The 22,869-nt window shown below is 38.3% G+C and overlaps 1 protein-coding gene across 1 annotated transcript in view; it reads right to left on the bottom strand.

Moving 5' to 3' along the window:
- The window catches only part of ROCK1 (Rho associated coiled-coil containing protein kinase 1), a 175,404-nt gene that overhangs the window by 9,560 nt on the left and 142,975 nt on the right, over positions 1-22,869 (bottom strand). The window contains 7 exon segments of the mRNA XM_014588990.2: positions 1,490-1,578; positions 2,298-2,368; positions 13,079-13,238; positions 14,882-15,070; positions 18,284-18,372; positions 18,630-18,723; positions 21,305-21,470. Of these exon segments, the coding sequence (XP_014444476.1) occupies positions 1,490-1,578; positions 2,298-2,368; positions 13,079-13,238; positions 14,882-15,070; positions 18,284-18,372; positions 18,630-18,723; positions 21,305-21,470 (858 nt within the window).

The raw sequence follows: 22,869 nt of genomic DNA, 5'->3' as shown, positions 1-22,869 counted from the left end.
CAATCCCTTGTCCTCCATTCTCCTCTTGAGATCTTGGGTACACACGCACATGCGCCCCGCGTGTTTAAGCCACCAGGTCCGGGACTCAAACCGCGGTCGACTACGTGGGAGTCCAGTGACATAGCCATTACACTAATTGCTGGTCCCTAAAATAATTCTTTAAAAAAGTAAAGAAAAAAATATTCAGTATTCTCTAGTACTTGCTCAGTTCCTCTTAATATCTAACTATAACTACCTCCACAAATAAGTCCAAAGGAATGGCAATGCTTCATTTTATATTAATATTTCTTGACAAGCACTTACTGTGCTTTACTTTGAATTTATATTTTGCTGCACATTTCGCCTTTTTTACCATTACTTTGTAAACTCCTTAAATATGAAACTTACTCATCCTTATATATATTACTGTATGGTTAGCAAAGTCATGACCTATTTTTCTATGCAAAAATGCATCATGACTTTTCCAAGGACCCAATACATTCCCAATGATCACATAGGCAGCAATGCTTAAAAGATGGTTTTAAGGGGCTGGCATGTGGCATAGTGGTTAAGATGCTGGACTTCCACCTGGTTGACTGAGGTGTTTTGTTTTTTTTTTTTTTTTTTTGAGATTTTTCCTAGCCAGCAATGACTGGGTCAAGAATGGGCAGATGGTCGGGACCAGCAGTTAGTGTAACAGCTATGTTGCTGGACTCCCATGTAGTTCACCACAGTTTGAGTCCTGGACCTGGTAGCTTAAACTCACGCCGGGTGCGTGTGAGTTTTAAGCCACCGGGTCTGGGACGCAAACTGCGGTCGACTACGTGGGAGTGCAGCGACATAGCCATTATGCTAACTGCTGAGTTTTGAGTCCTAGACCCAGGAGTTTAAAACTCACACCAGGCATCTGTGCATGTGGGCCAAAAATCCCGAGAGAAGAATGGAGAAGGGATTGCAGCATGCCATTCCCCCAGGGGATGATTCCTCACTTTCTGTTTCTCCATCTCTCTTTGTTTCTCTGATGAGCAAACATCCTATAGCAAAAATCATCCACTCCTCAAAAATGTACAATGAAAACAAGAGAAAAAGTACTAACTATAGGCCCTTTTGAGCTATTAACACTACTAAAATGGAACAGATATATTTTCTCTTAATAAGTATTGGAGAATACTCTACTTTTCAAGATTTTTCTGAACTCCAAACAACTGAAAGCTTGAAATAAAAAATCTGTCTCCCAAATACACAAATCAGGTATACAAATTTTACCTTCTCACATTTTGCCAAAGTAAGATTTACATAAATATTTAAGTTTGTTAAGAAAAATAGAAAAGTAGATAACACTTTAAATAACACAAAATACAAACTCTTGGGTCATTGGAAAAGTAATGACACATTTTTGCATAGAAAAATACATCATGATGTATGATGACCCAATATTAATAAATGGTAGATCTAAAAATAATTGATCAAAAATAGTTGACAATTAATTTAAAATTCAAAAGCAACTTACTCTATGTCCAAGACCATAGATGGATTGGATTGCTCCTTATCTTGCTCATCGTTATAGAACAAAATTTTTTTGCTGCTTACGACAACATACTGAAATGGGAACAAAAGCAAGAGTTACAAGAGCAACATTAAGTTGGTTTAAAGTGACAAGCGTATTTGCCATTTATGGCTACGTTGTGTTGTATTAATCTAAAATCAATGCTAGCAAATCATAGAGCTTCAAAATAAAATACATTACAAAGTATCAGAAATTAAAAGAATGAAGTTTAGGCCACCAAGTGGTATGGAGGTTAAGGTGGCTAGATCCTACACAGCCAACTGCATGGTTTGAATCCTGAATCCAGTGGTGTGGAAAAACACGCTGGGTGTGCGGGATGCCCAAAATCTTGAGAGGCAAAGGGATTTTGGAGTGGCTATCTGACCCGGGGATGAGTTCTTACTTTCCATTTCTCTCTCTCTGTCTCCCCTTTAGTTTTGCCATAGGGCACATGGCAAAACTAAAAACAAAAAGTACAAATTTCTATGCTTCAAAATAAAATACATGGGCTGTCTATGTGGCCTAGTAGTTAAGGGAGCAGGACCCCACATGGCTCACTATGCTGTTTGAATCCTCTTCTGGGCGGCTTCAGAAACACCATGTGTGAGTCCAAAATCCCAAGAGGATAAAGCAATACAGAAAGGATTGTGGCATGACCAGGCCCCATTGGGAGTGCATTTTCTTTCTCTCTCTTTCCGGCAAGTATATGTGATCTCTAGCAATTACAGAGAATAATAACAAAGTATTAGAAAAAAATTACGCATATGTGTACCTGTTTCTTCCAGCCATATCGTTTAATATTTCCTCTATTTGGTACAGAAAGCCAACCTTCAATTCTTGACTCTAGGAGAAAAGGAATATACAGTAGTCAGTATTAAATTGTTAACAAAAGGAAAAACTATTACAGGTTGTCTGACAGCATGCAGCAACAGGCAATTTAACACAGCTAAATGAGTAAGTGCCAGAATTTGCTCTTCCATGCTTCAATCACACAAATAAACTTTGATGGCCATACAAATATTGCAGAAAATAATTCCAAGCCACTTTTCCCATAAAATTAACATTCAGTGCTCAATTACAAAACTATGACGTAACAATACCCTTAAGAGCCAGGCAAGACTGGAATGGATTGCAGCTTAAATGGGATATGATATAGAAGACTTTAAATATCACTTAACATTCATATAAAAATATTCAGCAAAAAAAAAAAAAGAGAAAACAAAGGAAAAAATATGCAGCAAGTGGAACAAATCAGAGCCATGATTTACACAAGAAAGAGCAAGCAAAAGTACAGAAGTATCCTATTACTCACAGAAGACAAGAATAGAAGATAAATAAATAAGGAATGCAGGCAGAATCAACTAGATATAAAGAATAAGAGACAAGCATTTTATTTGTTTTCTCAGTACAATATTACGATAATCTTACTGGTAAAACACCTGTAACAATTTAATTAAAACTATAAATCTAGTTGGGGGGGTGGCCCTTAATTCTAATGGTAAGTCCAATTACAATTCTTCTCAAAACTAAAGAGGTGTAAAGCCTTTTAAGTGTGTAAGGCCATAATTTAATAAACAGTAAAATAACACAATTCAGTTGGTCAAATGCTTGTATTTAGCCCAGTCTGTGCATATCAGAAACTCCTTGTCTGTTTAGCTCAAAGGATTTTGTAATAGTTATCAGTACTGTTTAAACATAACTAATGTTTATTACAATATCTGAGGGGAGAGGCCAGGAGGTGGAGTGGTGGTTAATGCACTGAACTCCCACGTGGCTGAACACGGTTCAAGTCTTGAACCAGGAGGCTTGCTTTCTCACTCTCTCTGCCTCTCAATGGTGAGTGTATGTGCCTTGTAGCAGACTGAACGTAAAAAATCTGAGGGAATAAAGATGATTCTACTAGAGGTGGTTATTTTATATCATGCTGTAAATAATCAAATTCATGCAATTTAAATGCTTTCTATGTCTATCTGACTCTATTAGAAACATAGAAAAATACAAAATAAGTCAATTTTAAAGTATGATGCTGGGGCCAACAGGTGGCAATCCTACATGGCCTACCATGGTTTGAGTCTTGGACCCAGCAGCTTGCTCTTTCACTTTCCCTCTCTCTCTCTGGTCAAATTTAATAGTAATGGGACCAGCAGTTAGTGTAGTGGCTATGTCACTGGACTCCCACGTAGTCGACGGTGGTTCGTGTCCCAGATCTGATGGCTTAAAACTCATGCCGGGCATGTGTCCGTGCGTGCCCAAGATCCCGAGAGGAGAATGGAGGAGAAGGGATTGCGGTGTGGCCATCTCCCCTGGGGGTGGGGTGGGTGGTGATTTCTCGCTTTCTGTCTCTGTCTCTGTCTGTCTGGTGAGCGCACGCACCCTATAGCAAAAACCTCTCCAAAAAAAAAAATAGTAATAATAATAAATCAAATAATTCTTTAAAAAATATGATGCTATAATGTGACAGATTACACTATGACTGAAAACATAATACTAATGGGAATTTTTGTTGTTCCTTTCCATATAACTTAAAAGCTGTAAAGCTCAATTGTAATAGTAACAACAGGTAACATTTACTAAACATTTATAATTTTCCAAGAGCTTTACAAATAATGACTTATATTTAATCTGTGTATAATTTCAATATACAAAAGAATATAGGATATTACATTCCTGGGAATATAGGATGGTTCAACTATCATCCACCACTTATAAATGAAGAGACTAAGGTTTAGAAAGGCAAACTCACTTACTTGCCTGAGGCTACTCTATCAGTATCTGTCAAAGCTCTGGGGGGAGAGAGACTGAGAGAGAGAGAGAGAGAGAGAGAGAGAGAGAGAAAGTAAGCCTTCAGGTCTAGGATTTGAACTGTGGTCACCCAGCTGGGAGTCCAGCACCCTATCAACCATGCCACCTGCTGGCTCGACCAACTTTTTTCTTTTCTTTCTTTTTTTTTTTCTTTAAAGAATTATTTTATTGGGAACCAACAGTTAGCATAATGGCTATGTCACTGGACTCCCATGTAGTCGATGGTGGTTTGAGTCCCCGACCTGGTGGCTTAAACTTACACCAGGCGCATGGGCTTGTGTGCCCAAGATCCCGAGAGGAGAATGGAGAAGAAGGGATTGCGGCATGGCCATCCCCCTGGGGGGTGATTTCTCACTTTCTGTCTCTCTGACTCTCTTTCTGGTGAGCGCATGTGCCCTATAGCAAAAACCTCTAAAAAAAATAAGTGTCAATTAAATCATCTTCTGAAAATAATGGTTATAATTTGAAAACCAAATGGGCAGTTTTATATTAAATAACATGTGGAAGACTGTTAATCATGTACTGACCATTCACAGGTATTTTATCTTACAAAAGTCAAAAAGTTATTGCTAGGAAATTTTCCCATCAGTGTGGCAAAAGCTGCAGCTCTTGTTTCAAAGTGTGATTTGCGAACACTGATCTCAGGCTAGCCTCATGGTCTAGTGGTTAAGGAAGCCATATCCCACAGGGCCAACCATGCAGTTGGAGTCCAGGCCCCAGCAGCTTGAAAACATGCTGGGTCACGTGTGCTTGCCTGCCTTAAATCCCAATAGGGTGGAAAAATAAAGAAGTGATTGTGGTGTGAGCACACCCCATTGTGGGGGAAGGGTACTGGCCCTCTCTCTGTCTCTGCTGAGTCTGTGACTTCTGGCAATAACAATAATAATAAAAACAGCAATAAAGAAAAACACTGGGACCAGCATATGGACTAATGGTTACGACACTGGACTCCCACATGGTCAAATGCAGTTCAAGTCCTTGACCCAGTGGCTTAAAACTCATGCTGCGTATGTGTGCATATGTGCCCAAGATCCCAAAAGAAGAATGGAGCAGGATTGTGCATTGGCCATCCTCCCTGGGAATGATTTCTCTCTCTCTCTCTCTCTCTCTCTCTGTGTGTGTGTGTGTGTGTGTCTCTCTGGAGAGCGCACATGCCCTACAGCAAATATCTCTTTCCCCACCCCTCAAAAAAGAAAAAAACTGATAGGAACAATAGAATGAAAAGTATCCTTAATAGTTGAGGATACATGGCTGTTTAATATCAGCAATTTCTCATTGACAATGAAACACATGAAAGTCTTTGAAATCTTTTTTTTTAAAGAATTATTTATTTTTTAATTAGACTGGAGAGAGAGAGACACACAGTGAGAGAGAGGGCGGGGAGTGAAAAAGCAAGCCACCAGGTCCGGAACTTGAACCGTGGTTGGACATATGGAAGTGTCTAGTGCCTTAACTACCATGCTACCTGCTAGTCTTCAGTCTTTGAAATCTTGACATATTTATATAAAATGATGTGTGCCCAAATACCCCACCCACTCCAGTTATTTTTCCTGGTGAAAAAATTCTGCTTCCATCTTTAATTCAAAGAGTCATCTATCTTCATGCACAAAAGAAAAATGCAGTCATCTCTAGGACTTATAGTACCAAAAAAGGTCTAGACTAGGAAAGTGAGATTAAAATCTGGTTGTGGTCAAATTTTATTTTTCTGGTATCAGATGAATCTAGCTTGTGTCTAGGAATCATGCTGATCATAGATTTATCAACTATTTAGCATCGTTTTGCCTTTCTAAACCCATTAGTCTTTAACTCTTCCTATCAAGAATGTCCATATCCGAGTCCACTGGATTTTGCAGAAGTCTGCAGATGTTATGGAGGCTTTCCCAGAGCCAGGTCTAAGTGGCATAATGCTAAGACCTAGAATTCCCACCAGGGTGGATTTCATCTTCAACTAGCCCACCAAAATGGATAATTTTTTCTTTTTTTTTTTTAATTTTAAGATTTATTTATTTATTTATTTATTTGCTGCAGGGTGCATGTGATCGCTGGAAAGACAGAAAGCAAGAAATCACCCTCCCCCCTCCAGGGGGGATGACAACACTGCAATTCCTTCTGCAGACTCCTCTCAAGATTTTGGGCATGTATGCATGTGCGCCCAGTGTGAGTTTTAAGCTGCCGGGTCTGGGACTTGAACCACAGTCAACCATGTGGAAGTCCAGTAATGTAACCATTACACCATCTGCTGGTCCCTTTAATTAGAATTTTTATGCTGAATGATAAAATCTAAGAAATAACGAAAGTCATAGGATTAGTTCATCTACCTAATTACTAAAAAAACATATCATTGGGACCAGCAGTTGGAATAATGGCTATGCCACTGGACTCCCATGTAGTCGACCGTGGTTTGAGTCCCAGACCCGGTGGCTTAAACTCATGCCCGGCACGTGTGTGTGTGCCCAAGATCCCGAGAGGAGAATAGAGAAGGGATTGCGGCATGGCCATCCCCCTTGGGGGGGGTTATTTCTTGCTTTCTGTCTTTCTGTCTCTCTCTCTGGCAAGTGCATGTGCCCTATAGCAAAACCCTCTCAAAAAAAAAAAAAAACAAAAAACACATATCATTAAACTAAAAATATGACCCATTATTTCAAAAAGTTCTTACTTTACTGTTACATTAACTTAATCCTCTTTAACTTGTAAATTCATTTTCTAAAGTTAAGTAAAAATTAATCATTAGTCATTATCTTCAAGAAATCTTTAGACATCCAAATGATGTGTAACATTCTCACATGAAGAATGAACATCACGGGGAACCAGCAGTTAGCGTAATGGCTATGTCGCTGGACTCCCATGTAGTCGACTGTGGTCCGCGTCCCAGACCCGGTGGCTTAAAACTCATGCCGGGTGCGTGTGCGTGCGTGCCCAAGATCCTGAGAGGAGAATGGAGGAGAAGGGATTGCGGTGTGACCATCCCCCCAGGGGGGTGATTTCTCGCTTTCTGTCTCTATGTCTCTCTCTGTCTGTCTGGTGAGCGCATGCATCCTATAGCGAAAACCTCTTAAAAAAAAAAAAAAAGAATGAACATCAGTATTTGTTGATTCTTCCCAGATATGACTACAAAATTTTATCTTTGTTATCTAGGGATCACTTATGAACACCTAGCAAATGGCAGACTGCATCAAGATCTTCAACTTAATAGCAAAATAGCTGACACACAGAGAAGTAAATAACATTGATTAAAAACTATCCATTGAGGCCAACTGGTGATGCAGTGGTCAAGGTGACTAGATCCCACATAGCCAACTGTGGGGTTTGATTCTTGGACGTGGCAGTTTGAAAAACATGTCTCGGGAACCAGCAGTTAGTGTAATGGCTATGTCGCTGGACTCCCACGTAGTCGACCGCGGTTCGCATCCCGGACCCGGTGGCTTAAAACTCACGCTGGGCATGTGTGCGTGCGTGCCCAAGATCCCTAGAGGAGAATGGAGGAGAAGGGATTGCGGCGTGACCATCCCCCCTGGGGGATGATTTCTCGCTTTCTGTCTCTAATGTCTCTGTCTGTCTGGCAAGCGCACGCACCCTATAGCAAAAATCTCTCTCTCAAAAAAAAAAAAAAAAGAAAAACATGTCTCGCATGTGTGTGTGTATACATGCCCAAATAGTGAGAGGAATATGGAGAAGGGATTATGGTATGGACATCTCTCTGGGGTACTATCTTTCTCTCTTTGGCAAGTACAAGCACCCTACAGCAAACTTAAAAAACAAAAAACTATCTAGTAATTTCTTTTTCTTTTTGGAGAGCGTTTTGCTGTAGGTAGCACGCGCTTGCCAGAAAGACAGAGAGAGACAGAAAGCGAGAAATCACCCACCAGGGGAGATGGTCATGCTGCAGTCCCTTCTCCTTTATTCTCCCCTCAGGATCCTGGGCATGCATGCACATGTGCCTAGCATGAGTTTAAGCCACTGGGTCCAGGACTCGAACCGCAGTTGACTACATGGGAGTCCAGTGACATAGCCATTACACTACCTGCTGGTTTCCTATCTAGTAATTCTAATTCTAATACATAAGTCAAGATTCAGCAATAATCACAGTTCAAGTCCCGGACCTGGTGGCTTCCTTTCTCCCATCCTCTCTTTCTCTCTGTGTGTGTTTGTGTGTGTGTGTGTGTGTCTCTCTGTCAAATAAAAAATAAATGAATCAATAAATAAAATTAAATAATTCTTTAGAAAAAAAGATTCAGCAATGTTGAGATCTTTGCAGTTTTAAGATTTAGCACATAGTAAAAGAGGCAAGCAAGAAATACCTTACTGGTCTCATTTTATTGCAACCAAGAATGGCTACCAGTATTTTTTTTCCTCCCTTAGTTCAGACTATGAAAACCTTAAAAACAAAATCCTCCAAATAAATAAATATTCTAAGTAACATATTCAGAATAGAGACAGTAGAAACATTTTTAAATCTCTTTCCTGATTCCTAAGTCAATATATTTTAGGTCAAGATTTTGAAATCCAAATGGATTCCTAATCTAAATCTACCAGTCAAACCATCCAACAATCTTGGTTAGTCTTTCTCAGTAAGTCAGAATACAGAGTAAAACTTATCAGCTCATCTTTCTATTCATGTTTGTTGTTGTTAATTTGCCATCATGGGCTCGGCAGGGACAAAGAAAGAGAGAGGGGAAGTGAGAAAACATCCCCTAGAGGGGATGTTATGCTGCCATTTCTTCTTTTCCATTCTTCTTTTGGGATTTTTGGGCCCACATGCACATGCGCCCAGAGTGTTTTCGAAACTGCCAGGTTGAGGACTAGAACTGCTCAGTTAGCCATGTGGGATCTAGCTGACTTAACCAACACACCACCAGCTGGCCTGCAATTGAAATGTTCTAAACAGTATCCACAAATAATGTATCAGTATTGAAAATGTTTAACATAAAGAAAAGTAGAGCACACACAGACATTATAAACAGAGATAAAGGGAAACAGGTGGCATAAAGAAAATAAAACCTGGTCAGGACTTTTCTTTCTTTTTCTGTTTTTAGGTTTTTGCCATAGGGCCTATGCACTTGCTGGAGAGACAGAGACAGTGAGAAATCACTCCCCAGCGAAGATGGCCACAGTGCAATCCCTTCTCCATTTTTCTCCTAGGATTTTGGTCATGCACGCACACACTCCCAGCATGAGTTTCAAGCTGCTAGGTCCAGGACTCAAACAAGAGTCAACCACATGAGAGTCTAGCACCCCAACTACCATGCCATCTGTTGGCACCCCTAGTCAGGATTTCTATCTGACATTAAATAGAGTAAGAATCCCTTTATTAAATAACCTCGAAAGTATCTTGGGGATAATGAAGAAGGATCTAAACTAGTTTAAGTTCAACAACTGAAAGAATGTGTCCAAACACCTTTAAAGGTTATATATAAAGCAAGAAATCACCCCCCAGGGGAAATGGCCACACCACACCTTCTCCTCCATTCTCCTCTCAGGATCTTGGGCACGCAAGCACACGTGCCCGGTGTGCATTTAAGCGACTGGGTCCGGGACTTGAACTGCGGTCGACTACGTGGGAGTCCAGTGACATAGTCATTACGCTAACTGCTGGTCCCCCTAAAGGTTATATTCTTACCGACAATTTTCTAACTTTAGAAATATTTTCAAGGGCTAGCAGGTGACATAGTGGTGAAGGTGCAGGACTTCCACTTGGCTGACCACCACTGTTTCCCTGTCTTTCTCTGGAGAGTGCATGCACATAAAAACCAAAAAACCAAAAAAAAAAAAAAAAAAAAAACTACCTGGAAAAAGTCTTAAAAAGAAAAAAAAAGAAGAAGGCAAAAAACAGAGATAAGAGTTTCTGTTATATCCAAAGTGTTCTTCCACTAATGAAACTAATGAATGATGTGTACTTTGTAAGAGTCTCAAGAGTCACGCAGTTTCAGAGAGCCAAAAATAGGAAAACAGGAGGTTGGCAGGTAGTGTGATGATAAAGGGCACTGGACTCCCACATGGCCAACCATAGTTCGAATCTTGGACCTAGCAGCTTGCTTTCTCGCTCCTACAACCCCCAACCCCTCTCTCTGCCTCTCCCTCTGTCCCTCTCTGGTCAAATTGAAATAAATAAATAAAGTTAAATATAATTCTTCTTTAAAAAAAAAAAAGAAAAGAAAAGAAAACAGAAGAAATTCCTTGACCACTGGAATAAGAAACATTCCTTCCTTGATCTTCTCTACCTAGATATCTGATTTTGGGCTGGCAGAGCCACAAAACAATTAGGGCAGGGATCATACTCTGTGTGTGTGTGTGCATACATATACACATTCATGTGCATTATAGAAATTGAATTCATTTCCCACTGAGTCTCTTTTTTTAAGAATTATTTTATTTAACTTTATTTATTTTATTTGTTTGTTTATTTATTTATTTTAAATTTGACTAGAGAGGGACAGAGAGAGAGAGAAAATGAGAAAGCAAGCTGTCAGGTCTGGGACTCAAACCATGGTCGGCCATATGAGAATCCAGCACCCTAACCACCATGCCACTTGCCAGCCCTAGTCCAACTTTCTTGACTAAGAAAGATAGTATAAAATCACTTAAGCAGTCTATCAAGTTTCTTTTATCAAATTCTCAAAAAACAGGTAATACCTATGAAAATATTGGGTTGCAGGAAAGTCGTGATGCATTTTCCCATAGAAAAACAGAAGACTACTCATGGGGGGCCAGCAGGTGCATAGTGGTTAAGTTGCTGGACTTCCACGTGGCTAAATGTGGTTCAAGTCCTGAAACTGGCGGCTTGAAACTCATGTTAGGCATATGCATGTGCGTGCCCAAAATCCCAAAAGGAGAATAGAGGAGAAGGGATTGCAGCATGATGCCCTCTGGAGGGTATTTTTTCACTTTCTCTCTCCATCTCTCTCTTTCTCTTTGGTAAGCACATGTGCCCTATAGCAAAAATCTCTTGAAAAAGGAAAATATATCATAACTTTCCTGACAACCTAATAAAATCTCTATAATATCAAACACGCTGCTTCATAAGTATCTTTTTATTCATGTTTTTTTTTTTTTTGGAGAGGTTTTTGCTATAGGGCTCATGCACTCGCCAGAAAGACAGAGAGAGAGAGAGAGAGACAGAAAGTGAGAAATCACCCCCCAGGAGGGACGGCCACGTCGCACGCAATCCCTTCTCCTCCGTACTCCTCTCGGGATCTTGGGTACGCATGCACACGCACCTGGCGTGAGTTTTAAGTCACTAGGTCCGGAACTTGAACCGTGGTTGACTACGTGGGAGTCCAGTGACATAGCCATTATGCTAACTGCTGGTCCCTATTCATGAATTTTTCAAGAAATTCAATGATTGGGGACCAGCAGGTGGCATAGTGGTTAAGGCACTAGACACTCTCACATGGCTGACCATGGTTCGACTCCTGGACTTGGTGGTTTGCTTTCTCACTTTCTCTCTGTCTCTCTCAGATCAAATTAAAATAAATGAATAAATAAAATTAAATAATAATAATAAAAAAAGAAATACAATGATTAAAATCTATATTCAGGCCAGCAAGTTGTGTGGAGGTTAAAGTAGCTGGATCTGACATGACTGACTCTGCAAGGTCTCAGACCTGGCAGATTGAAAAACATGCTGGGCATGGGTGTATGATGCACAAAATCTGAAGAGAAGAATGGAGGAGAAGGGACTGCAGTGTTGCCATCCCCCTGGAAGGTGATATCTCACTTTCTATCTCTGCCTCTATCCAGCAAGTATATACACCCTATAGCAGAAATAAAAACAAAACCAAAAAACTATTTTTAAGTTCATGACCATGTAAAAAAAAGACCAAAAACTCAGAACAAAAACAGTAGCATGTAAAATGCATATATGTGTTAATTCATTTTGTAATATTTATAATCCCTTCATTTATAAACTGAACTAGCTATGTTTATTTCTAATTTTTCATCTTTGTTAAAAACGTATGAATGTAGGGACCAGCAGATAGTGTAATGGCTATGTCACTGGACTCCCTTGTAGCTGACCACAGTTCACGTCCTGGACCTCGTGGCTTAAACTCATGCCGGGCGCGTGTGTGTGCGTGCCCAAGATCCCAAGAGGAGAACCGAGGAGAAGGGCCAGGCCCCCTGGGAGGTGACTTCTCACTTTCTGTCTCTGTGTCTCTGTCTTTCTGGCAAGCACACGGGCCCTACAGCAAAAACCTTCCCCACTTCCCCCCAAAAAAGTATGAATATATTATAATTTATGCTACTATTATATTAAGAATGAGACAGTGTACGTATGTGCATTTTTTTAAAAAAATGATCTCTACAGGGAAAAGATACAAAGAAAAGTCTAAAATCCTAGCCACTCAACTTCTGCCTTTTACTCCCTTCCTATTCACTGCATGGCCTAATCACTTTTATCCATTTCTCTAAACTTAAAACTTAAAGTCTAACTAAATTTAATCATTACTACGTTAGGTAGGCTTCCATATACAGCTGCCTTGGTTCTGATTATGAAGTACAGGTCTTAGTTTCAGTACAACAATACATAAAACATTAAACAGCTGTTATTCCCAATAACATATACAATACTCAATTTTCTTTAAATAGTGAAAGATACAGCAGCAGCTCTAATTTTCACTATAAGGTTAGTGTTAATCCTGAATGACTCATGGACAAAATGACAAGACATAGAAATCTATTTTAAAGAAATAAATCAATACCTTACTTTTCATGACCTTTAACAAATCTGAATGACAGTAATAACATTACTCTTACCTGGAAGGTTCCCATCAGTTTCATCAGCACTAGGAAAGCTAGCAACACTTGTAGAATCCGAAAGGTCCAAAAGTTTAGCACGCAATTGTTCAATATCGCTCTCTTTGCTAGCCAACTGCATCTGAAGTTCATTCCTATGTGTACATTCTTCCACCAATTGCTATTTAAAAAAAATAACCGAGATAATATAATTAAGCCCAAATAATTCCCAACATTAACAATTAATTGAAATACAAGTAATCTAAATAGCTAACACTAAAAATTTACTGTAGGGCCAGTCTCAGAGCTTTATGGTTAAGAGAGCTAGATTGACATGGTGGACCATGGCTTGAATCCTGTCCCTGGCAGCTTCGAAAACATGCTGGGCACATGTGTGTATCGCCAAGACCCTGATGGGATGGAGAAAGGGAGGATAAAGGATTATGGCTTGAAGATGTCACACTGGGGGTGCTTTCTCTCTGTCTTCCTTCTGTCTGGCAACCACATGTGCCCTGTGGCAATAAAAAACAATTAAATGAAAATGTATCATAAACTTCATGTATATTTGCTAGCATGGATTTTTTTCAAATGTTTTTCATTTATTTCTTCCATGAACGAGAGAGAGACACACACACACACGCACACATAAGCATTCCAAACAGGGTCTTTATATACCTCAGTCACAAGGACCATTCATGCCTCAACCAACCAGGGTCATGGGCACATGTACATGTGTGTACCCGCTCTCCAGGGAGACCCTGGGACACAAATGTGGTACCTTCTCATAAGGCTTCAGGATTGTGAAGCATTGTGTTACTGCTGCACCACTGTGGCTGGCCACATAGATTTTGATACATTATAGAAACACAAGGTCTTTCTCAGTAATATAAGATTATTGAAAAAGTCATGACGTATTTTTCTATGCAAAAATGTGTCATGACTTTTCTGACAACCTAATACACTGTTTGGATAAGCTCCCTTTCTCCTTGCTTTATGAGGTTTTTTCCCTTTTTAAACATAAGGCATCAAAACAAAAGTTAAAAAAAAAAAAAAAGAAGAAAATGGATTTCTGGTTCCAAATTGAAGAGTTTAAAAGTGACAGAAAATAGGGCCAGTTGGCCCTATATCCTATTGGTTAAGGGAGCCATATTCCACATGGCCAAATGCAGTTCAAGTCCTGGCCTGGTGACTTAAAAAACATGCCAAGTATGTGTGTGTGACCACACTCTATTAGGAGCTGCTTTCTCTCTCTGGCAATTAAAAAGAAAAGCTACAGAAAACATCTCAAGATGGTAAAAGCATAAATGATGAAGTTAAAGCTTAGACCTAGCCAAATATCAGAGACCATGTACTCAATTTTGTGCTGTTAACAAGCCAGAAAGCTTCAAAAAATTAAGCTTGATGTGTTGCTTTCAGAAAAATGGTGTTTGACTAAGGAAAAATAAGTAAGTTATACTTCAAACCTGTATCCCAGCTATATTCAACATTACAGTAGATATATACCAATTTCAGTTTGAAAACAAAGAGGTAAAACCCTTGGTTGCCTGTCAAAGTTGGGCCTCTAGTTAAGAAGCTATTAAAGGGTGCAAATTACTCATGCTATAGTAACTAACAGGCAATAATGCAGCATCTTTTAAAAATAATTTTCCAGTTATTAAGATCAGGGTTCACATTAGAAGAATAATAATTATACTGTTAAAGATTATAAACAAAAATGTGTGTTATATAACAAAATAAAATCTAAAGATAAATAGATAACTGGTATATATATTAATAACAATTAACAAAAATATTCCTACATATGCATATGTACACAAACCTTACCGCTTGCATGTCATTCAGTTCCTTTTGATGTTTCACTACCATTTGGTTGAATTTCTCTCTTTCTTGGTTGAGTTCAAGTTGCAGCTTTCGATTTTCTTTTTCTTTCTTTCTCAAATCTTGTGTGTTAGCTTTCTTTCTATCAATTTTAAAATCTTTTCGATTCATTATTTCTGCCAACTTGTTAACAGCCTATTCAAATATTAAAATATTATTATAAGGATCTAAGTCATTCAACTGAAATCCCCACTAAAAACGTATTTTCCCGTCAAAATCAGGAAGTAGTACTTTATGTATGTATGACAATTAGGCTGGGATATGACAGCAATAATTAGTATCAGTAAATACTGACTTATCTTACTGTTCGAAATGTAAGAACCAAGTAAGTTTGCAAAGCCCATTTATTGTTCCACAATTACTCAGCATTTATTACACTGCAGGCACCCTTATAGGCACTAGATACAAAGAGAGAAAACAGTTATGTCCCAAAGGCATCTCTCATCTGGTGGAGGAGCCAGGTAAGTAAGACTGCAGTGTTTTGACAAAAAAATGAAAAGTTATTTACTGATGATGATATGAATAGTAATGTCTTTATCTTGACTGATATGCATGGTAATCGTGCTGGAAAAAGAAATGCTATTCACTGATTGTGATTAAATGTAATATAAATTAAAAAAAAAAAAAAGACTACAGTGTAACTGATAAGAGGAGGCAAGAATGGTGCGTGCAATGTGAGGATCAGTACCTGACTGAGGCTTGGAGAAATTAGAGAAGGCTTCTAGAATACCTACCTATATGCACGCTACACATATGTTTCTTAAAAAAACAAACAGCAGATGGATAAGCAAAGAAGAAATTATATGAAGGAGGGGAGCCAGGACTGGCATTATCAACAGAGGAAACAAGCCCCCAAAGCAGGGGGAGAGGGCATCAGATTAGGTTATTCTGAGGCTCTTTTCAAAGTAAAAGGAGATGTAAAAACAACTGAAGTTAGTACCTTTTGATAGAAGGAAAATGTATATATTCAAAATGAGATAAACTATTTAAAACATATTCTATAAAACTAAGTCATGGTATATCTGTTCTATAATTATCAAAAAATTATAGATTTTTCCATTAAGACAGAAAAGAGCCCTAATTGCCACTGTTCCATATAGATTAGGGTCCAACTAGGACGAGAAGCTCTTGAATAATTTTAATGCAGTAAAATCTTACTTCATGGAATTCATGAAACACATACCTAGATTTTTTCTACTAGTAAATCTAACACATGTGTATTAAAAATAATAATACAGAGAAATATTATAAGAAAAGTGAAAGGCCCATGTAATACCACCCTTTAAAGACTACCTTTGCTAAAGACTTCTTTTGCTCTGTTCAGTGTATATTCTGTGCTACAATATGGTTTTACCACTTACTACTATATCATATATCATGGGAAATACTACTTTTCATATCATTACATATAAATTTATTTCATTTATTTTTAACGGCTAATTTGCATTTCACTGCATGGATATATATTGGCTTATCACTATGACAATGATAGATGGTTGAATTTATGTATTTTTTGCAGTTAAAAATAATGTAGTAGGGGGACCAGCAGTTAGCGTAACGGCTATGTCACTGGACTCCCATGTAGTCAATTGCAGTTTGAGTCCTGGACCTGGTGGCTTAAACTCACGCCGGGCGCATGTGCATGTGTGCCCAAGATCCCAAGAGGAGAATGGAGAAGAAGGGATTGTGGCGTGGCCACCCCCCCAGGGGGGTGATTTCTCGCTTTCTGTCTCTCTTTCTCTCTCTGTCTGGCGAGCGCACGCGCCCTATAGCAAAAACCTCTCCAAAGAAAATAAATGAATAAAATAGTGTAGTAGGGACCAGCAGGTGGCATGGTGGTTAAGGCACTGGACACTCCCACATGGCTAACTACGGTTCAAGTCCTGGACCAGGTGGTTTGCTTTCTCACTTTCCTCTCTTTCTCTCTTTGTCTCTTCCTGGCCAAATTAAAATGAATGAATGAATGAATAAATAAATAAATCTTTTTAAAAAAATGTAGTAATGGGACCAGCAGTTGGCATAATGGCTGTGTTGCTGGACTCCCATGTAGTCGACCATGCTTCAAGTCCTGGTCCCGGTGGCTTAAACTCATGCTGGTGCGTGTATGTGCACGGCCAAGATCCCGAGAGGAAATGGAGATGTGAGAGAAGAGAATGGATTGTGGTGTGGCCACCCCACCCTGTGGGAGTGATTTCTTGCTTTCGGTCTTGCTGTCTCTCTCTTTCTAGCAAGCATATGCACCCTGTCACAAAAACCTCTTAAAAAATAAATAAATAATGTAGCAATAACGTTTGCATATATTTCTTTTAAGCATTTAAGGAATCATTTATGTAGAATTAAATTCAGGACTGGGTTAAGGCATATACACATAAAAATGCTTTATTCTGTTAAATTGTTTCTTATAGTTTACTCACTCTCAAATAGTGTATGAATAAACTTTCCCTAATGTTTTTGAAAACTTTGACTTTGGGGGCTGGCAGGTGGTATGGTGGTTAAAGGCGCTAGATTCCCACATGGCCAACCATGGTTCGAGTCCTGAACCTGGAGGCTTGCTTTCTCACTTTCCCTCTCTCTTGCGTGCGCGCTCTCTCACTCTGTACTTGCTGTCTTTCTCTCTCTGTCCCTCCCCTCCCCTTGCTCTGCTCCTCTCTGGTCAAATTAAAATAAATAAATAAAGTTAAATAACATAATTCTTAAATGAATACTTTATTTCATTTAAATTCCCATTTGACTGCCAAAAGATAGCTCATTATTATTTTAATTTTTATTTCTTGATTCATTATTGAGTTTGAACACATTTTAAATCTTCACTATCCATTTCTTTTTCTTTCAATTGTCCCTTATTTTTTTCCCCTATTGGATTGTTTTCTTATTTCTACTTATAAATAAAAATGTTGTAAATATTCTTCCAAGTTTGTTTTCTTTCAACTCATGTTATTTTAGGCTCCACAGATACTTGAATTCTTATCAAGTTTTGGTGGAAAAAATTTGATCTAGATAGATTACTAGATACAAAGAAAAGAACACATCCACCCTCATAGGTTCATACTTATTCCCAAATGTTCTCTTGGTTTCAGTGTTCTCTTCATTAAGTTTTCCCACTGTCAATAATAGGTGTCCTATAATTTTTAACAAGACAAATTACTAGACAATTCAGTTTTCTTAACTTTACTGAAATCCTATTTCCCAAACAAGTTTTATATATCCATTGAGAAAATAATTTACATTGTCTTTTCTAATGAAAAGTTTGAAACTTCAGTTTTAGGAAAAAGTGCACAAAAAGCAATGACTAACTTTCTAAATATATGATACTCAAAAACACATGGTAAAGGCTGAAAACAGATATACCTGTGTTTTCAGGGTACGTTCTGTACTGATGTTCTTTTCAAAGGTAGCCTTAAGATTACTGATCTCTTCTTCCTTCTGCAATTTAAATTCTGTCAATAAATTATATAAAATGTTATTGTATGGCATTAAATAACTTAATTTCTGCATTCCAAATTAAAATGCCTTTATTCAAATTAGTATACATTGTACAGTAACTTTCAGCAACTTTATTAACTTAAATTCTTTGGGCTACAAAGTTATTTAATATATAAAAACAGATATTTCAAAACCACACCACATAACATAAATAGTTTAAGATTAATCAAGGAACCTAATTTAACATAATAATTAAAAAACTCCTACATACCTTCCTCTGCCTTCTTCATTCTATCAGTTAGCTCTTCATTTTCTTTTCTCAACAATGCAATATCTTTGGTTAGCATGCTATTCGTTTCTTCAAGCTAAACAAAGCATATAAAAGTTTAAGCTACAGCCTCTTTACCATCCTCATATTTAAAGCAATAACCTTTAAAATAATACTTCACAATTTTCAAAGGTGAGGACAGGTCAGACACGGCATAATTAAGAGAAAACATCTGGTTTTGAATTTAAAATATGTGGATACATTTAAAATATTTTAAAACAGGCCAGCACAGGAAGTTAAGATGATTGGATCTCACATGGCCCACTGTATGGTTTAAGAATCAACCCCAGTGACTTGAAAACACGCTAGGCACATATGCATGTGTGCCCAAAATCCCGAAAGGAGAAGGGTTTGCAGCGTAGCCATCCTCCTTTCCCACCCCAGGGGAGTGATTTTTCCCCCTGCCCATCTCTCTCTCCCGTGAGCACACAAGCTCTATAGCAAACTACAAATATACATGAATGTGTGTGTGTATATATATATGTATATATGTATGTGTATATCAATATATGTTTTAAACAATCACTAGCTTCTCCACATTACTTCAATATATGTACTGGATTGTTGGAAAAGTCATGACTCATTTTTTTCACAGACAGAAAAAACAGGTCATGACTTTTCTGACAACCCAGTATATATATATATGTGTGTGTGTGTGTGTGTGTGTGTGTGTGTGTGTGTGTGTGTGTGTATGCATAGAGAGAAAAAAATGAAATAGAAAGAGAACCAGACCATATGCAAATCATAATCTTTCTGGGCCTCATTTTCTTTGAGTAAAAATAATGAAAATGTCAACAGAAACATTTATTGACTACTTTCAGTAATGTATTTATTGATTACTCTTACAGATGGACCTTGATTTACAATGGTTCGATTTAGGAGTTTCCTACTTTAAAATCGTGTGAAAGTGATGCACATTCTGTAGAAACTGTAGTACCTATTTTGAACTTTGTTTTGAATGAGAGAGATATTTCTGACAGGGTTTCACTATAGAGACCCTCAGCTGTAGCTTCCCAGTGAGCTGGACTTCAGGTGCATGTGCATTACCCCCAGCCTGTTAGGAATGATGTAGGATCCATACCTGGGACTCCCATCTAGCCCCAGCCTACTATGGAGCAGCACCCTACCTTTTTCCACCACAGCAGAGCCTGAAGTTTGATTTTTTTTCTGCCAGGCTAGCAGGATGTATCACAAAAGAATGATGCTGGGCAGGTAAGCTGCAGTTCCAGCCACTTAAGTGATCATGAAAGTAAACAACTAATATTGTACAGTGTACTAAATGCTTGTTTTTACCTATGATATTTTCAATTTAGGAGAAGTTAATTAGGATGCAACCCCACTGGGAAGTTAAGGAGCATTTGTATATTATATAATTTAATCTTCACAATAATCATGTGGAATAAGTACTAACATTATGAATGTTTCTATTTTACAGATGAAGAATCTGAGGCTTAAAGAAATTAATGTGACTTGCCAAGGTCACATAACTTCTTAGGAGCAAAACTGGGTTTTGAATCCAGGCCTGCTTACATCATAACACTTGATGGTGACTTTGAAAGAAGAAAAATTTGACTTCTCCTTTTAGCCCTGTGATTCTATAGAACCTATACTATCAATTTTCACAGAATCCTGTCCCATAAAATCAACTGCAGTGTAATGAGAGATGACCAAATGAATTTAAGCTAGTCATTTTTTCATGAAACTTACAGCTATTCAGATCTACAGCCAGAAGGAATAAAAAGCCCAAAATACTGAATAAAAATTTCAATAATTAACTACTATCTTAGATAACAGAAACTATTTCACATAATACAGAGTGATCACCATATGAGGGACCTTTGAAAGGCTCAAGGAAAATTTGTATTATGAAAAAACTATGGAAAGGACCAGCAGTTAGCGTAATGGCTATATTGCTGGACCCTTATGTAGTTGACTGTGGTTTGTGTCCTGGACCCAGTGGCTTAAAACTCACGCTGGGTGCGTGTGTGTGCATGTCCAAGATCCCGAGAGGAGAACAGAGGAGAAGGGATTGCGGCGTGGCCGCCCCCCTCGGGGGTGATTTCTCACTTTCTGTCTCTCTGTCTCTCTCTGGCTGGTGCATGCACCCTATAGCAAAACAAAACAAAACAAAACAAAAAAACAACTATGCATGGATTTCAAAAATATTACACCAAAATTAACTTGGACTTTAATTCCATTTTCCCACAAACTTTTTGAAGTTCCCCCGTATAAGTAATGTACACACTCTCACCCTAATACTTTTTAAAGTCTGCAATAGGGCAGGTGTGCTCACCAGAGAAAGACAGAAAAAGAGAGCAAGAGAGACAGTGAGAGAGAGGGAAAGTGAGAAAGCACTGCCCCCAACACACAGGGAGGGATGGCTCTGCTGCAATCCTTTCCCCTCTACTTTCCTTTCAGGAGTTTGGGCATGCTCATGTATGTACCCAGCATATTTTTCAAGCCATTGGGTCGTGGACTTGAACTGCAGAGCCAGTCATGTGGGTTCCAGCGACCTTAATCACCATACCACCAGCTGGCCCACCCTAACACGTTAAGATGCTACATATTTTAATCTTAATCAATTTTAGTAATATAACTTACCACACCATCACACTTACCCGACTAACAGCATGGTCTTTATCTGTAATCTCTTGTCTATTTCTTGAAGCAGCTTTCTTGCTTTCTTGAGTCAACTCAAAATACTGCTCTTCCAAAAGCCCTCGAGCCAACTGTTCAGACTCAGCTTTTGTTTCTGCTAGATCCAACTGAGTAGCAAGAGTTTCTCTGTAAAATATTTTAAAGAGCAATATCAGCAAATATTCAGTACGTAAGTATTCAGTACAGACTTCTAACTTATTCATATGCTTGAAAACACAATTATCTTTAAATGATAAAATTAACTGAGTATTTTATTGTTTTTTTTTTTTAAATTTTTTTATTGCTAGAGGATGTATATGCTTGCCAGAGAGAGAATTCAAGAGAGAGGGAAAGGGAGAAAACACCCAGTGGGGCCTGGTCATGCCACAATCCCTTATCCTCCATTTGTCCATTATATTAGGATTTGAGGCATGCATGTGTCTCATGTGTTTTTCAAGGTGCTGGGGATAGGATATGAATGTGATCGGCCATGTGGGATCCAACTCCTGCAGCACTTTAACACAGAACCATAATCTAGTAATTACATCACTGGTACAAAACACAGTACCTACCACAATAGCAGTTATCAATATATTTGTCTGAAATAGATAAAAAAAAAAAAGGGGGCAAACGTATAAACCCTATGTAACAAGACATTATGTTGTTAATTGGGTGTCCCCTTCACAGTGAACACATATACTAAGGAATGCATATTATACTATGCATAATGTGCAAATAGTAGACAACAGATTAGATTCTACAATAGGGCTATTGGCATAGACAAAAACCAAGAAAAAGCCTTGTGGCTATGTTATACTTCAGTTAAGTATGTTACCTACACTCTGATACTTAGAAATAAAATTAATATGTTGATACCTGCTGTAATGCTAAAATGTATGGTAATACAAAGCTCAGTAACAGACATTATAAGTTTCATATTATTTATATTTAAAATAAAATATATAATATTTTAGATGATTTATATCAAATTTACATTTATATTTAAATATAAAATATATTTTTAATATTTTTATATAAATATATATTTATATTTACACACACACATATATAAACATATATTTATCTATTTATTTGTTGTGATTTTCAAGCCACTGGGTCTAGGTCTTGAACTATAGCCGTCCATGTGGGAATCCAGTGCCTCAGCCACTATACTACCTGCTGATCCTATTTTAAATATTTTAATCAACTTAATGCAACTAAGGCAACTTAATCATAAAAGATTTCAAATGCATTCACTACGAAGGAAATATTATATATTGGGTTGTCGGGAAAGTCACGACATAGTTTTGCATAGAAAAATACATCATGGGACCAGCAGTTAGTGTAATGGCTATGTCACTAGACTCCCATGTAGTTGACCACGGTTCGCGTCCTGGACCCGGTGGCTTAAAACTCACGCCAGGCATGCGTGCGTGCCCAAGATCCCTAGAAGAGAATGGAGGAGAAGGAATTGCGGTGTGGCCATCCCCCCGGGGGTGATTTCTCGCTTTCTGTCTCTCTGTCTCTGTCTTGCGAGCACATGCAC

The sequence above is a fragment of the Tupaia chinensis genome, unplaced genomic scaffold (assembly GCF_000334495.1).
Source record: "Tupaia chinensis unplaced genomic scaffold, TupChi_1.0 Scaffold000320_2, whole genome shotgun sequence".
In the NCBI taxonomy this organism is placed as follows: domain Eukaryota; kingdom Metazoa; phylum Chordata; class Mammalia; order Scandentia; family Tupaiidae; genus Tupaia; species Tupaia belangeri.
Note: the sequence above shows the minus strand (reverse complement) of the source record. Positions and strands in the feature narration are given on the sequence as shown.